Source organism: Folsomia candida, unplaced genomic scaffold (genome assembly GCF_002217175.1).
Source record: "Folsomia candida strain VU population unplaced genomic scaffold, ASM221717v1 Fcan01_Sc001, whole genome shotgun sequence".
NCBI lineage: Eukaryota > Metazoa > Arthropoda > Collembola > Entomobryomorpha > Isotomidae > Folsomia > Folsomia candida.
In genome coordinates, this window is record NW_019091193.1 from 1,027,950 (window position 1) to 1,043,263 (window position 15,314).

General features: G+C 41.4%; 3 protein-coding genes across 22 annotated transcripts; 1 reads left to right on the forward strand and 2 right to left on the reverse strand.

Moving 5' to 3' along the window:
* Nucleotides 1–1,141: 1,141 nt before the first annotated feature.
* Nucleotides 1,142–3,460, reverse strand: LOC110855949. Of its 13 annotated transcripts, none has more exons than XR_004836608.1 (4): nt 3,085–3,356; nt 1,670–3,019; nt 1,542–1,563; nt 1,142–1,406 (listed from the first exon to the last, which is right to left on the reverse strand). XR_004836608.1 is itself a non-coding variant. In XM_035857920.1 (4 exons), exons 2-4 carry the CDS (start codon nt 3,142–3,144, stop codon nt 1,377–1,379), a joined length of 1,431 nt encoding a protein of 476 aa, XP_035713813.1. In that variant the 5' UTR covers nt 3,145–3,193; nt 3,442–3,460; the 3' UTR covers nt 1,142–1,376. The 13 variants fall into 13 exon arrangements, 10 of the variants coding, with proteins under 10 accessions (XP_035713813.1, XP_035713806.1, XP_035713830.1 ...); XR_004836607.1 differs by having other exon boundaries at nt 1,142–1,432; XR_004836602.1 differs by having other exon boundaries at nt 1,142–1,443.
* Nucleotides 3,461–3,897: 437 nt separating this feature from the next.
* LOC110841918 lies at nt 3,898–6,611 on the reverse strand. Of its 4 annotated transcripts, none has more exons than XM_035845026.1 (3): nt 6,486–6,611; nt 6,124–6,230; nt 3,898–5,952 (listed from the first exon to the last, which is right to left on the reverse strand). In XM_035845026.1, the coding sequence occupies exons 2-3, from the start codon at nt 6,181–6,183 to the stop codon at nt 5,530–5,532; spliced, it is 483 nt and encodes a 160-aa protein (XP_035700919.1). In that variant the 5' UTR covers nt 6,184–6,230; nt 6,486–6,611; the 3' UTR covers nt 3,898–5,529. The 4 variants fall into 4 exon arrangements, with proteins under 4 accessions (XP_035700919.1, XP_021943310.1, XP_035700914.1 ...); XM_022087618.2 differs by lacking the exon at nt 6,486–6,611 and adding an exon at nt 6,308–6,433; XM_035845021.1 differs by lacking the exon at nt 6,486–6,611 and adding an exon at nt 6,308–6,433 and having other exon boundaries at nt 6,124–6,244.
* A 187-nt stretch (nt 6,612–6,798) lies between these two features.
* LOC110841847 lies at nt 6,799–11,792 on the forward strand. 5 transcript variants are annotated; one of them, XR_004833279.1, is made up of 12 exons: nt 6,801–7,224; nt 7,322–7,600; nt 7,875–8,142; nt 8,223–8,357; nt 8,435–8,517; nt 9,508–9,634; nt 10,028–10,162; nt 10,253–10,335; nt 10,493–10,637; nt 10,966–11,098; nt 11,301–11,410; nt 11,583–11,599. XR_004833279.1 is itself a non-coding variant. In XM_022087545.2 (12 exons), the coding sequence occupies exons 1-12, from the start codon at nt 7,185–7,187 to the stop codon at nt 11,645–11,647; spliced, it is 1,623 nt and encodes a 540-aa protein (XP_021943237.1). In that variant the 5' UTR covers nt 6,827–7,184; the 3' UTR covers nt 11,648–11,792. The 5 variants fall into 5 exon arrangements, 4 of the variants coding, with proteins under 4 accessions (XP_035700894.1, XP_035700891.1, XP_035700897.1 ...); XM_022087545.2 differs by having other exon boundaries at nt 6,827–7,224; nt 10,966–11,118; nt 11,583–11,792; XM_035845001.1 differs by lacking the exon at nt 11,583–11,599 and having other exon boundaries at nt 6,799–7,224; nt 11,218–11,359.
* The last annotated feature ends 3,522 nt before the right edge of the window (nt 11,793–15,314 follow it).

The following is a 15,314-nucleotide window of genomic DNA, read 5'->3' on the forward strand; positions in this document are numbered from 1 at the left end:
TTCACCGACGAAGAAAAGGAGGAGATCAGGACCTGCAAGTGCGACAGTTTCTTGGACCAATGTCTCCACCAGTTAGGAATGTTGCACTCGTGCGACATGGCGGCTGATATTTGCTCAAAGGACAGGCTCAAGAAGGAATGTGAAAATAAGGGGGAATACAATGTGAAGGAGTACGAGATAATCTGTAGAGGATCTTATATCAAATTGGGGGCAAAAATGGTCCGTGATAAATTCGGCTTGAACGATTCATAAAATCATATTGTTCCTACGATGATGCACAAAATTGGCAACTTTTTAGTCTCAGGGACACAATTTTATTATTTGTATCCCGTTTATCTATCAATCTTAATCTTTGCACTCGAAAAGTGCCAGCAACTTTATTAGAAGCAAAATTGAACTTTTTATTACTTATATACCTAATTAGGCATTAATTATGTACCTAAATTTACCACATCTCAACTGCTGCAATTATGCATCGTCGTCGTCCACAAGGCAGAATGGATGACGCATCCGCTTAAAATCCGTTTAAATAAATATGAACATCCAATTATAATTTAAAGTTGAATAAGTATGAGTTAAATATCAAAGAAAGAAAGAAATAAAAAAAACTAACTAAACTAATAAAACTAATAAAAATATACCCTTATTTTAACACAATAAATAATTTCTACAGCTCTAGTCAACTTGCAAGTTATTTACCAACCTATGTAATAATTAAGCCTGAAGAGAAGAACAAGAATTGAAACTTATTAATGTAAAACGTGTTATGAAAAGTCCAGATAATCTCATCCTCAGTCCATCGAAGTGAATGAGGTGAGGAAATGCAATGCTACCCCACTTCAGGGATTTAATTACATATGCATGTTTAAAATAGCTTACCTGGAAAAATGAGACCTTTTCTTATAAATATAGACTCGTTGGAAGGCTCAATTGTCCAGACAGAAAAAGAGACCACAGTATGCACGAGGAGCACATGTGGTTGATGTTATATGGACAAAGTGTACGTATGTATGGCTGTCTAAAGTTGTGCCTTATTTCATTCATACGATTCTACCTGGACTCATCCTCCGTCAGTCAACTATTAACACGACAAATTGTACTTTAATATGAAAAATAAATGTCAAACATCTTCACAGCAGTATTACATGGAGAATATTTAACTTGATTTATTCAAAAAGGAAAATAAATGAAAAATAAACTTAAAAGTTAATTAATACAGCTGAACCTGCAACCTCCAAAAGGTGAGCATTGCAGAAGGGAACAAACCCAAATCGTGTTAATTGCATACGAAAACTAGTCCAAACACACACTTTTTCAAGAACGCAAAAAAACTGAAATACTTAAATAACGTACAAATATTTTACTTGAAAATCCTTTCAAAGTAATTTTAAACTACGCCGTAACTTCTGCATCAGCAACTTGTACTTAAACTCTGTTTCATTTCTGGTGATATCAGCGGGAAAGTCACGTGCCAATGTTAAGTAAATGGGCACATGACTTTCCCGCTAATATCACCAGAAATGAAACAGAGTTTAACACACAAATTATTTTGCGGCATTTTCGCTAATATTATAAACAAAAATGTATTTATTACAGTAAAAAATGAATAAACTAGTATGTAATTAAAATTGGTTAAATGGTTAAAATTTTAAATTATACCAATTACGACCTTTCTAATAGACATTACAAAATTGAAATGTAGTCGTCCTCCTTACTCTGTTCCCAATTCCTTCTCATCCTCCACCTTATACAAATGTACTAAATTTGGGAACACATCGTCCAATCGATCCAAAAATTCTCCGACATTCTTCCACTCAAAACCCCCCTGGACGTCGACCTCCTTTGATTCCGCAGATTCCGAAACGTCGAAAACCTTGAACTTTTCGTCACGATCTTCTTTCAAAGGAATGGCTAAATCTCGCAAACTTTCACACGGCGTGTTCGTCGAATGCAGGAAAGAATTGTACAAGAACGACACAACCCCCTCAAAAAATTCCTGCTCTGTCAATTTCTCCTTTCGAGAAGAGGCGCCCTTCCAAAACCGTAATGTTTCCAGAACCGGGAACTGTTCGGCATAAGGTAACTTCGTTTGTGCACTACCCTTTTCAAATTTCAGATTTATGGCGGGTGTCGCCTGCGGACTTACTTTACCCTCAAGCTTTGTCGAGAAATCATTGTGGACAATTTCAAAAACCCGTAATTTCGGCAAGATAGGGAAACATACGAGTAATCGTTTGTCATTTCGTACCTTGGAGGGATCAATATTTTCGACCCGGGCTAAACTCAACGTTTCTAGCGTTCCTGATGACATTTTCAGCATGGCGGTTAAACCTGCTGGCAAAAGGGTGTGGATGTAGTCATGTCCGATTTCTAGCCGGGTCAGCTTTACAGTGTTTTCTCGGATTGGATCAAATAACGGGACATTGATCAAGATCAAGGAGGTCACATTTGGGGAGAAATGGAGAAAGGATTCGACTACGGATTGACGAATTCGTTGGCAGAAAAGGGTGACAAGGTTTGGAAATAAGGGGGCCAATTGGGTACTTAGTATTTCCTGGGGTTTCATGAAGTTCCAGGGCGTGTAGATTGCTAGGTTTTTAACCTTCGGGAAGAACACCCGATTTTGGGGGGAATCGGTGTTATCCAGATTGTCGATAAGTAATACGACCGAGGTCAGATTGGGGAATGAGTTTGATAAGGTTTCGAAATATTGGGGCCACGTGACATCTGGCGGGAGTAGGCGAGTCTCCAATCGATTCACTTTGTGGCCATGGGTAGAAATAAAGTTTCCACAGGGGCCTTCCCGAGATAAATTGGGGAATTCGACGACCCCAATGTTTCTGGCGGAGTTTCCCCGGACGGAAGAAATTTCTTGATGGTGGGCGACATTTTCTGCGTCGAGGATAAAGTGAGATAGGAAAAGGAGACGTTTTCGAGCTTCTTGTTCCCACGCCGAGTTGATCAAAGTGCACGAGATGAGGTCCGATTTGGGGAGGAAGGTGACAATGTTCGTTGCAATCTAGAAACCGGAAGAAATTATGTATATACTCGGACGTAAAATACTAATGCAAGACGCATGCTTACCTCCGGAAGTTTAACGGCCAGGTGAGGATTCTCGTTGTCATGATTGTTGTCTAAATCCATTTTTAGAAAAATTACTTCTCAGTTTTCTGGTCCGGTTGAGAAGAACACCCTGATTTAAATACAATAAATTATTTGTCAAAGTCTATTTAAATCGCAAGTTTGTTACATAGGTAATAAATATCTTGAAGATACTTAAAAGCAAGAAGTGAAAATTTGTAAATAATAATGTATGTAAAAAGTGCTTTGAAGTGGCCACGTTGCCAGAGACGCTCCAAATTCCGACTGAATGAATCAGGTGAAGAAATGCTGCCCATTTCATGGTTTGTACATGAATAATGCACGTCTAAAATAGCTTACCTGGAAAAATGATATCCTTTTTATAAATATAGAGTCATGGGAATGCTCAATTGTTCAATATCCAGACAGAAAGAAGGACCCATATTATGCACGAGAAACACACGTCGTTGATGAATAGATATGCAAACTCCAAAAGGTGAGCATTTCAGAAAAAGGGAACAAATCCAAAAATTGAGCATTGCATGAAGTCCTTCTCCAAAACCTCTGCATGGCAAAAGGGAACAAGAACAAATCCAAATCGTGTTAATTATTGCGTTTTTTTACCAAGCATTTTTTTACATGTCTGTATAAGAGAAAAATTTGTGTAGTATCTATGCACATACATACATATAAATATTTTTATCATGCGATGCAACATTGCTTTCTGTAAACGATTTCATCTCAATCTTGTCTTTTATTCCAGTTTAAGACAATCTTACAGCAAATGATAATAATATTTCTAACACTCCATTTGTCTCATAAAAATATTAGAGTTTATTTGTGCGTCTGCTTTAATCAGAATGCAATTTCAGGACAATACTTACAGCGTTCCTAAATGTTAACAATAAGGGACAAACCTGAGAATAAAAAAGATAACGTACAAATATTTTGCCTACTTTGAAAATCTTTTGTTCTTTGCAACAAGAACCAATTTTAAACTAACAATGGAACCTTTTTTCAAGCTACACGGGGATCAACTAGCGAGTTATGTCAAAAAATCAAGCCAAAAATTAGGAGTCACATGACACTTATATTTCCGTTGAATGGCTCCTTTGAAGAAAAATATTGAGGGTCAAAGTTCGAACTTTTCCCTGGTTTTTGTCCCGTGGAGGAAAAAGCAAGGGAAAATCTGCTGAAAAATTGAACTTAACTGCCAATATTTTTCTTCAAAGGGGCCATTCAATGGAAAGAGAAGTGTCACGTGACTCATAATTTTTGGCTTGATTTTTTGACATAACTCGCTAGTCGATCCAGGTGTAGCTTGAAAAAAGGTTCCATTGTAAGTATGCAGTAAGTTTTAAGCATTTTGACCTACACAAAAATTATTCTGGTGCATTTCCTGGAACATTATAAACAAAAATGTAATACAGTAAATAAACTAAATAAACTAAATAACGTAATAAATAATTAAACATCTAACAATTAAAATTATAAACTTTAACAATTTGTGACCATTCTAAATAAATAGCTACATATCCCTCGCTTTAAAAATTAAAATCAAGCATTTTCGCTTAAATCTGCCTGCACTTCCATATCCTCCAATCGTGTCAAATTTGGAAATACATCCACCACTTCCCCCAAAAATTCTGCAACATCTTTCCACTCAAAACCCCCCAGGACATCGAAGCTCTTTCCACACGCGGATTCCGTAACGTCAAAAAACTTAAACTTATCCCCACACTCCCCTTCGAACGGAATGATTAAATTTTTCAAAGTTTTACACGGCGTGTTAGTCGGATTGATGAAGGAATTGTACAAAAAACCCACACTCGCCTCAAAAAATTGTTGCTCCGTCAATCTATCATTTTGAAAAGAGTCCCCCTTCAAAACCCGTAACGTTTCCAGAACGGGGAACTGCTCGGCATAAATTAACTTCGTTTCGGCACTACTCTTTTCAAATTTCAGATTTATGGCGGGTGTCACCTGCGAACTTGTTTTACCCTCAAGCCGTGTCGAGAAATCGTTGTGGATAATTTCAAAAACCCGTAATTTCGGCAAGATTGGGATCCATATGAGAAATTGTTTCCGATTTCGTACCAGGTAGGCATCAATATTATGCATCCGGGTTAATTTCAGATATTCCAGCGTTCCAGACGATTTTTCCAGCATGGCGGTTAAATTTGTTGTCAAAAGGGTGAGGTGGAAGTCATACCGATTTCTAGTCGGGTCAGGTTTACCGCATTTTGTAGGATTGAACCGGTTAACGGGTTAATGTTGATCAAGGTCAAGGAGGTCACAGTGGGGGCGGAGCTGAGAAAGGATTCCACCACGAATTGACGAATTCTTTGGCACGAGAGGGCGACCAGGTTTGGAAATAAGGGGACCAATTGGGTACTTAGTATTTGCTGGTCTCCCCTGAAGTCATACGGCGTGTAGATTGCCAGTTTTTTAATCTTCGGGAAGACCGCCTGGTTTGGGGGGGGAATCGGTGTCATACAGATGGTTGATAGCTAACGCGACCGAGGTCAGATTGGGGAATGAGTTTGACAAGGTTTCGAAATATTGGGGCCATGTGACATCTGGCGGGAGTAATAGAGCCGCCAATCGTTTCACTTTATGACCTTGAGTAGAAATAAAGTTTCCACAGGGGCCTTGACGAGATAAATTGGGGAATTCGACGACCCCAATGTTTCTCGCGTAGTTTCCCCGGACGGAAGAAATTTCTTGGTGGTGGGCGATATTTTGTGCGTCGAGGATAAACTGGGATTGGACGAGGAGACGTTTTCTGGCTTCTTGTTCCCACGTCGAGTTGATCAAAGTGCACGAGATGAGGTCCGATTTGGGGAGGAAGGTGACAATGTTCGCCACAATCTAGAAACCGGAAATATGTGAAAAATTAATTCAAAACCCTGCATAAAAGCAAGCTTAAAAACTTCCCTGGGAACTTAATTTGTGCTAAACTAGAGTAAATATGTAATCTCTTCTAACGCATTTTGTCGCGTGGTGAGATACATGCAAATATGTACATATTTGCATACTTACCTCAGGAAGTAAAACGGCCAGGTGAGGATTCTCGTTGTTATGATTGCGGTCCAAATCCATTTTTATAAAGATTTCTTCTTAGTTTTCTTGTTCACTGAGAAAAACTCCTAAAAAATATAACCTTATTTAAATGCAATAAATTATTTGCCCAAGTCAACTAAAATTTCTAAAGTTCTTTACATACGTAATAATGAATCTTCAAGATAAGTACCAGAAGTGAAAATTATTAATGTAAAAAGTGCTATAAAAAAACAATCTCACTCGACTCGATGGAAACAAATGAATGAGGAAACGCAATTCTATTCCACTTCACGTTACGTGAATCACGTACATATGTATCGTCTAGGTTTAAAATAGCTTACCTGGAAAAATTGTACCTTTTCGCTTAATAAATAAAGATTCATGGGGATGCTCAATCGCTGTTTAATGTCCAGACGGGAAAAAGGATGCTCCATTCATTCTCCACTGGAGAATCTCCAGTGTGCACGGAAGCACATTTCCTCGTTGAATATATGTATGTACCTATGTATACTTACACACACATGTATTTGGGCCAAATGCATATAGAATGCATATAGAATGCATATATTCTTCACATTTACAATTGCAACCAAATGATTTGGCCACAATTCCTTAAGTTAAGCATTGCAGAGGGGAACAAGTCAAAATCGTGTTAATTGCATACAAAATATTCATCGACGATATGAATTTGTTTATTTACTTACACGAGAGACAAAGAGAGCGGGAATCGTCGTAAAATCGGCATAAAAACAGCAAACATCATCTGCTCTCAAATTTTAATCCGAGAGTGAAAAGTGTTTTATAAACAACGAAATAATTTTCATATTAACGTAAAGTTTAAAAACATACTTATTTACAAAATTCCTCGTGCTATTGCTCGTGTTATTATATCGCGTAGCAAATACATGTTACTAGATATTTTACAAAAGTGAAGTGTAAAGTGATGAATAAGATGAATTTATTTATGATATAATTTTATAAATATTAAATATGCCCTAATAATGAAGTAGTGCCAACTCCTCCCTCAGTAATTTAAGCGTATGCATGTCATGGTAGAAACAACGATGGAAGAGTGTATCAGTAAGATTTTTAAAATTTCTCACTCTCAAAATAGATAATCAATCTTAATTTCGAACTAGTTTAACTTTGGCAATAATTTCAAATATTCAATATTTAGGACAAGGACAACATTATTACTGTTTCCTCTGCTCAACTTTAATTCAAGATTCGCCTCCTCCTCCCACCCCCCTCGCCGCGGAACAGATCGCCTTGTGCAAAGATTTCCTAAACGAGATCGACCCCACGAATTATGTGGAGAATAATAATTCACAATCAAAATGTTGCCACAATTGTGTCCCCGGAATTCAGCAAGTATGGGACTTGAACCAGGATATTTTAATTATAAGGAGGAGAATCGTTAATATTTTGTCCGAGTTGGGGAGGCGACGTCACGAAGGTAATTTACAAACTTTCAAGGTACACAACTTACAATGTGGGTATTCATTTACAATTGTCTTCGTATCCTTAGTTAGTAGTATTGTAAAATAGTTTACGAAGAAAAAAACAAGGGGTCACGCTTTGTAAAAACCGTAAGGTCTGTGTAACGTGGTTTTTACGACAAAATCGCGTAACCGTCGTAACTTATTTTACGATACGATGAACGACGGAATAATGAATACCCTCACTTTGTTCATCAAATTGCCACTTATTAACTGTGTCCCCTGTTACAGACGTTGTCCTTCCCTCCACGCCAGATTCCAACCCTAACCCTGGTCAAACTTCCTCTCGTGTCGTCTCTGATATCCTGGACATAGGGTTTCCGTTCATCAAGCTCGAGGCCGAGGGAACCAGTCAGCTAATAGATACGACCGAAAATGAAATCAATATCCTTCAGACCGTTTTTACCGGGGGGCCTGCAACACCGGGTGCTTACGTATTGCCATATAACCTCAACCCCACAGAGGACGAGAAACCATGTCTGCAGGCAGCCAATAAGAAGTAAGCACGTCCAAATAAAGAAGAAAATATTTAGCTTATGTTCATCGCAGGTTTGCCACTTAAAAGTTTAATATTTTCAGAACTCCCAACGTCGGTTATGAGAGGGTTACCCGTAACGGTAAAAGTTTGTATGTTTGTTTAAACAAACCCTGCTGGTTCACGTCGAGATACCTTACAAATGCCTGCCGACACGTGAGAATAATGCACAACGCTAGGTATTAAAAAAATATGTTATTGTTGTCTGGTATAATTTATTTCCATGCTAAATTAATTCAAACGTTTCTCTTCGTAGTGGCGGAGTGTCGGATAGAAGATTTGACCAAGTTTTCGATAACATCGCTGCATCGATAAGCGCAGTTTCCGATCTTTCTTCTGGTAATCAGTCAGTCGTGTATTTAAATTACTAGATAGATAGAAGATTTATTTCTCATTAGATATGGCCGAGGCCCTCATTATTATAAGGTTACAGAGTTGTACATATGTGCAAATGTATAGATAACCAAATAGGTAGCCAGAGGAATGAAGGAAAAACCCAACTATGGTGGAGAGTTGGGAAAACCTCCATCACCTCTGGGAATGTGGCCCAGAGGTCCATTCGGCTCTGACTACCTGGACACCAGATATGCCAATGAATGATAGAGATCATAGGTAGATCCCATGAGATAGTGGTGATATCCAAATGAGGACGGCGTCGTGACGGCGGAAGTAAGATGAGTGAAGGTTGTTGGGCGGGGCGTCCACGGACCACGAAATACCTTAGCGCCCTCACGGGCACGGGCTACGTGTCCCCTTCACGGTCACACAGTGTGACCAGGGCCGAGCGACACTACCCACTTGCCCCTTCACCCCTCACAGCACAACCAGGTCATGGGACCCCCGTAGGCCCGACTACGCTGCCCACCGCCATGCACGACCCCGTCCTCACTCTTCCACCAACCACCCCCCACGGTCACCACCCCGACATACCAAACAATGACCTACCTGGGGGAGTCCTCCTTGGCGTAGATCCTCCCGTGCACTGGGTCCGGCGAATCCATCTTCGCCTGATGGCTCAGCTTGTCGTTGCTGGGACGGGTGTGGCAGGGGGTGTCACCAGGCACGCAGGTGGGGGGTGTGAGTGGACGAGGCTCATATGGCGAAAAGGCTGGGACACACTTGACTTGCCCTGGCACACCCGCGACCCAGATGGAAGAGAGAGAATCCAGTTGCAGAGCGAGAGAGAGACACGTTGTGCACGGTTGGAGGCCAAAGAGGATCCTATTTAAATTACTATAATAGTTGTGTGATGACGATATGCTCCGTTTTTGTACTTGTTAAGAAACATGACTTAAAGTTTACCATGAGAATTGCTAAAATAATTTGCAGATATCCAGCCCATCAAGAGTAAGACCGGATCTACCGATATGGAGTCGTCTGACTCCATCCTGGTCGGCCAACGGTCCCCGGAAGATGACCAAGTACTTAGCCCTTCATCAAGACCGAAGAAAATGCGGTAAGCTAAATGCCTAATAGCGACAGAGACGCAGTGGCGGCGGAAGCAAGGGGACAATGAGACATTGCCCCCGCCCACAAATTCAGCAAACTTGTATCTTCCCCATGTTAATATGTAAATCCCTTCTCCCCCAATGCTAATGTGACATTAGTAATGTCCCCACATATCCCCCCCCATCTTCCGTCGCCACTGTAAGGACGCACAAATTCAATGTGGAATCCCCATTGGGGTTTCGACTCTGGTGGAGAACGAACTGAACACTGAGCAGTGCATATCCATCGTACCGTGCATTATAATTTATTTTTCTCCAAATTATTGGTTACTTATATGTACAAATCGAAAGTCACGTTTGCCTGTATATAAGTTTTGGACTAATTTGTATATTTTTTTCAGAACTCCTAACGTCGGTTATAAGAGGGTCACCCGTAACGGTAAAAGTTTGTACGTTTGTTTGAAGAAACCTTGCTCGTTCACGTCGAGATACCTTTCAAATGCTTGCCGGCACGTTAGAGTGAGGCACAACGTGAGGTAAGTGTACTTAAAAATAAATATATTGTTGTTGTCTTGTATTTGTAATTTATTTCCATGGCAAACGAATTGTAATATTTATCTACATAGTGGCGGAGTATCGGACAAAAGATTTGACCAAGTTTTCGATAATATCGCCGCATCAATAGCGCCCGGTTTCGGCCTGTCTTCGGGTAATCGGTCGTTTATTAAGATTACTCTGATAATTTTTAATACAACATTTTTAATACAGCAATAATACTTGTGTGTTGAAGCGCTACGATTTTATAAAAAAATATGATCGAAACCTTGCCAAGAATTGCTACATGAAGTGATTTCCTTGATTTGCAGATAGCCAACCCATTAGGAGTAAGGCTGGAACTACCGACAAAAACATTTGTGCCATTTTGGAATCATCTTGCTCCATCCTTCCCACAACCAAACAGTCCGCGATAGAAGAAAACCAATCCCCACCATCCAGTCCTGAGCAAATGCTGTAAGTCAAGAAATGTCTAATCGTGACAGAAACACAGAAATTAGGCCAAGGCGGATTCGACTTTTTGGTGGAGGACATCGAGGGTTATTATTTCTTCGTATCGTAAAATAAGTTACGACGGTTACGACATTTTGTAAGCGTAGTAAGATTTTGGCGTCGAAAATCACGTTACTATGATTTCTACGAAACTTGACCCCATGTTTTATTTTTCGATACTAATAATACGAAGAAATGCAGAATACCCTCTATAAATCGTTGCTTGATTTTTCTCGTACACGCCCAAAGCTTGTATAGTTCTTTAAATAATTTAGTATATTATGTTTTACAGATATTCGAATAATAATGGTTATAAGAGGGTCACCCGAAATGGGAAAGATTTGTACGTGTGTTTGAAGAAACCCTGCTGCTTCACGTCGAGATACCGTACCAATGCCTGTCGACACATTCGAACGAAGCACAAAGTAATTTCCTATACTTTCAGGTACTTATATATAAAATAATTTTGCTATTGTAAGCATTTTAATTCTTGGTCATCAAATTTCTTCCCCACTCAAAATATCTAAAATCACGTCTGCATCAGCTTTGGGCCAGGGGCGAAATTCAGTTCAAATTTATCATCAAGAAATAAAATATATATTCCAATTAATGTCTTCCGATGATTAGTGACCGAGAACCAGTCGTTCCTTATGTGTTGGATGGAAGCAGCGTAGTTAATGGGGCGTCATTTCGAGACGACGCTGCTTCCCTGGCTGCAGAGTTGGACTCAATCTCGGGTTAGTGTGAACAACTAGGCCTAATTAACCTCATGTAAACGGGCGCATTTTTAGCAATTAGAAAAATGTATGCATGTATTGTTCAGTTGATTTAGCAATTAGAAAAAATATATGTAGTGTGCAGTTTATAAGGTTAAAGTGATGTGCTAAAAATGAATTATTTGATTTGCAGACATCGAATTCATTAAGATGGAGACCGAACCCAGTCAAAACATTTGTGATGCAAAGATTTTTTAAGACCATTTTCTGCCTCGTGTAGTTGGGACAGTTTTTTTGTAGTGGGGGGTGTTACACATTTGTGATTTTTTTCTTTGATTCTGTATTTTTTATTTATATATTTGTGTATTTATCTATATAAAATAAATATAAAATAGACAAAAAATAATGTGCAAAAATTAAATATTTTCTCATGGAAGAAAGTTTTTTTTAATAAGTAAAATTTACTCAAGGTTGAGTTAGGGTTTCGTTTTTCCAGTCCGAAACTATTTTTTAGGACGGCATGTGGGAAAACCAGGGAAAACGGTTTTTACCGTCAAAAATTGGAAAATATGTATGCCGGCCCAGGTAGCCACCTCTTCTAGGTGCAAATCGGCCCGTCGCGCAAAACTTTTGCTCTCCCTCCTCCCACAGCCGTGGAATTGGTGGACATACCTATACATAACTGGTGGACCATGTAGGAATGAGAAATAACGGTACTATGCAAAAATTTGATGACCCCGGCTTCCATCGAAGGAAAGCATTTTCCGGTATAGCCCCAGACGTACTCCATTGTACTACGCGACCACCACATAAATGCACCCGTCAAATCTCACTCATACTTTTCTTCCCCACAGTATATGCCCTTGCGAAAGTAGGTTCGGTCCCCGAACCATTGGGAGCGAGTTGGGATAGGGAGATGATGTCACTCCTTCTCGAGATGCGGACTGTGCGGCTTACACTGAGGAGGGGAGCTTGCGAGGTTGATAATAACAGATCTTGATGCCCTTTGGATATGTGGTAGGGACCCATGAGTGTACTAAAACCCTGAATTGGTTTGACTCCATGGCCACATTTACGCCCGCCACACCCACTCAAAAATGCCCAAAAAACGCTTTCACTCCAGTTTTCACTCACTCAAATCCACGCCAAAAATCCAATTTTACTCGGATTTTGAAATTTCTTTCACCAATATACTCCCAGATAGTTTCTTTCTTCAATCCAATATCAAACTCAATTTTTTCGAAATTTTTAGTATTTTTAAAATTTAAATTTCTGAATGAGCATTGTTGTAGCAATCAACAAGGCAAATTATGCCTGCGAAATAATAATCAGCAAAATTGAGTTTGAAAGCGTTTTTTGGGCATTTTTGAGTGGGTGTGGCGGGCGTAAATGTGGCCATGGAGTCAAACCAATTCAGGGTTTTAGTACACTCATGGGTCCCTACCACATATCCAAAGGGCATCAAGATCTGTTATTATCAACCTCGCAAGCTCCCCTCCTGAGATAGGCTTGACGATATGGGGAAGATGCTTGCACTGGGCAAGTAGGTACTGCTCTCTGGGAGTCAGCTGATTGGAGGAGGGATTGGAGGTTGGGCTTCCGCTTTAGCGTGTGAGAGGTATTGAGAACGAACTTCTGGTTCACCACATGTAGGAATCAGAACCAAGAATTGTGCAGTGGTGTGTGTGTGTGTGTGTGTGTGTTACCAGTTGAACTTGGCGCTTGATTACACACGTGTCTCACACTGTCCAAGCTAACGTCACCTAGCGGCAGTTTGGGCACTATGTTGCATTTTTCGTTTCTAGAGGGCGTTTTTCGCTAAAGTGTCAAAACGTTTCCACGTTGACGAACACTAGAACAACGAAACACACCTATTAGATCTCCCGAGACTTGATCAAATGAACGGGAACACCCCCAGAGTTGACATTTGACCTGTGCACACCCCCTAAATTTGACTCTTGACTTGTGACCTGCGCACACCCACTAGACTTGGCATTTGACCTGTGACCTGGGCACACCCACGAGACTTGACATTTGACCTGGGTACACCCACGAGATTTGAAATTTGACCTGGGCATACCCACTAGACTTGGCATTTGACCTGTTACCTGGGCACACCCACTAGACTTGACATTTGACCTGTGACCTGCGCACACCCACTAGACTTGGCATTTGACCTGTGACCTGCGCACACCCACTAGACTTGGCATTTGACCTGTGACCTGCGCACACCCACTAGACTTGACATTTGACCTGTGACCTGGGCACAGCCACTAGACTTGCCATTTGACCTGAGACCTGGGCACACCCACTAGCCTTGACATTTGACCTGTGACCTGTGCACAGCCACTAGACTTGCCATTTGACCTGAGACCTTGGCACACCCACTAGACTTGACATTTGCACTGTGACCTGTGCACAGCCACTAGACTTGCCATTTGACCTGAGACCTGGGCACACCCACTAGCCTTGACATTTGACCTGTGACCTGGGCACAGCCACTAGACTTGCCATTTGACCTGTGACCTGGGCACACCCACTAGCCTTGACATTTGACCTGTGACCTGCGCACACCCACTAGACTTGGCATTTGACCTGTGACCTGCGCACACCCACTAGACTTGACATTTGACCTGTGACCTGGGCACAGCCACTAGACTTGCCATTTGACCTGAGACCTGGGCACACCCACTAGCCTTGACATTTGACCTGTGACCTGTGCACAGCCACTAGACTTGCCATTTGACCTGAGACCTTGGCACACCCACTAGACTTGACATTTGCACTGTGACCTGTGCACAGCCACTAGACTTGCCATTTGACCTGAGACCTGGGCACACCCACTAGCCTTGACATTTGACCTGTGACCTGGGCACAGCCACTAGACTTGCCATTTGACCTGTGACCTGGGCACACCCACTAGCCTTGACATTTGACCTGTGACATGCGCACACCCACTAGACTTGGCATTTGAACTGTGACCTTGGCACACCCACTAGACTTGACATTTGCACTGTGACCTGTGCACAGCCACTAGACTTGCCATTTGACCTGAGACCTGGGCACACCCACTAGACTTGACATTTGACCTGGGTACACCCACGAGACTTGAAATTTGACCTGGGCATACCCACTAGACTTGGCATTTGACCTGTTACCTGGGCACACCCACTAGACTTGACATTTGACCTGTGACCTGCGCACACCCACTAGACTTGGCATTTGACCTGTGACCTGCGCACACCCACTAGACTTGGCATTTGACCTGTGACCTGCGCACACCCACTAGACTTGGCATTTGACCTGTGACCTGGGCACACCCACTAGACTTGACATTTGACCTGTGACCTGGGCACAGCCACTAGACTTGCCATTTGACCTGAGACCTGGGCACACCCACTAGCCTTGACATTTGACCTGTGACCTGTGCACAGCCACTAGACTTGCCATTTGACCTGAGACCTTGGCACACCCACTAGACATGACATTTGCACTGTGACCTGTGCACAGCCACTAGACTTGCCATTTGACCTGAGACCTGGGCACACCCACTATACTTGCCATTTGACCTGTGACCTGGGCACACCCACTAGATTTGACATTTGAGCTGGGTACACCCACTAGATTTGACATTTGACCTATGCCCGCGGCATACCCACGCGGGTTGACACTTGACCTGTGACCCCACGCTATATTTGGCACTTGACCTGTGACCCCACGCTATATTTGACACTTGACCCGTGCCTTACTAATTTAAATTACCAACCAGCGCCGACTAACTGACGTTGGTTGCTTTTCAGCGCTGGAGGGCGGGCTTTCACTTCAAATGCCGAAACGTGTTTCAAACGTTACTGTTCAGCCAGTATTAATAGTCTCAATTCCTTGGAAATTTTTCTAAAGGGTTATTTGATTTTTAGAAATTATT

Bases quoted from the DNA above. Each gene is read 5' to 3' on its own strand.
- LOC110841918 (XM_035845026.1), bottom strand. From the start codon at position 6,183: ATGGATTTGGACCGCAATCATAACAACGAGAATCCTCACCTGGCCGTT. The intron at 5,953-6,123 runs GTAAGTATGCAA...TCCGGTTTCTAG, and splicing joins TGGCCGTTTTACTTCCTGAG to ATTGTGGCGAACATTGTCAC.
- LOC110855949 (XM_035857920.1), bottom strand. From the start codon at position 3,144: ATGGATTTAGACAACAATCATGACAACGAGAATCCTCACCTGGCCGTT. The intron at 3,020-3,084 runs GTAAGCATGCGT...TCCGGTTTCTAG, and splicing joins TGGCCGTTAAACTTCCGGAG to ATTGCAACGAACATTGTCAC. The intron at 1,444-1,715 runs GTAAGGAGGACG...TGATATCACCAG, and splicing joins GAGAAGGAATTGGGAACAGA to AAATGAAACAGAGTTTAAGT.
- LOC110841847 (XM_022087545.2), top strand. From the start codon at position 7,185: ATGCATGTCATGGTAGAAACAACGATGGAAGAGTGTATCA. The intron at 8,358-8,434 runs GTATTAAAAAAA...TTCTCTTCGTAG, and splicing joins AGAATAATGCACAACGCTAG to TGGCGGAGTGTCGGATAGAA. The intron at 11,411-11,582 runs GTTAGTGTGAAC...TTTGATTTGCAG, and splicing joins AGAGTTGGACTCAATCTCGG to ACATCGAATTCATTAAGATG.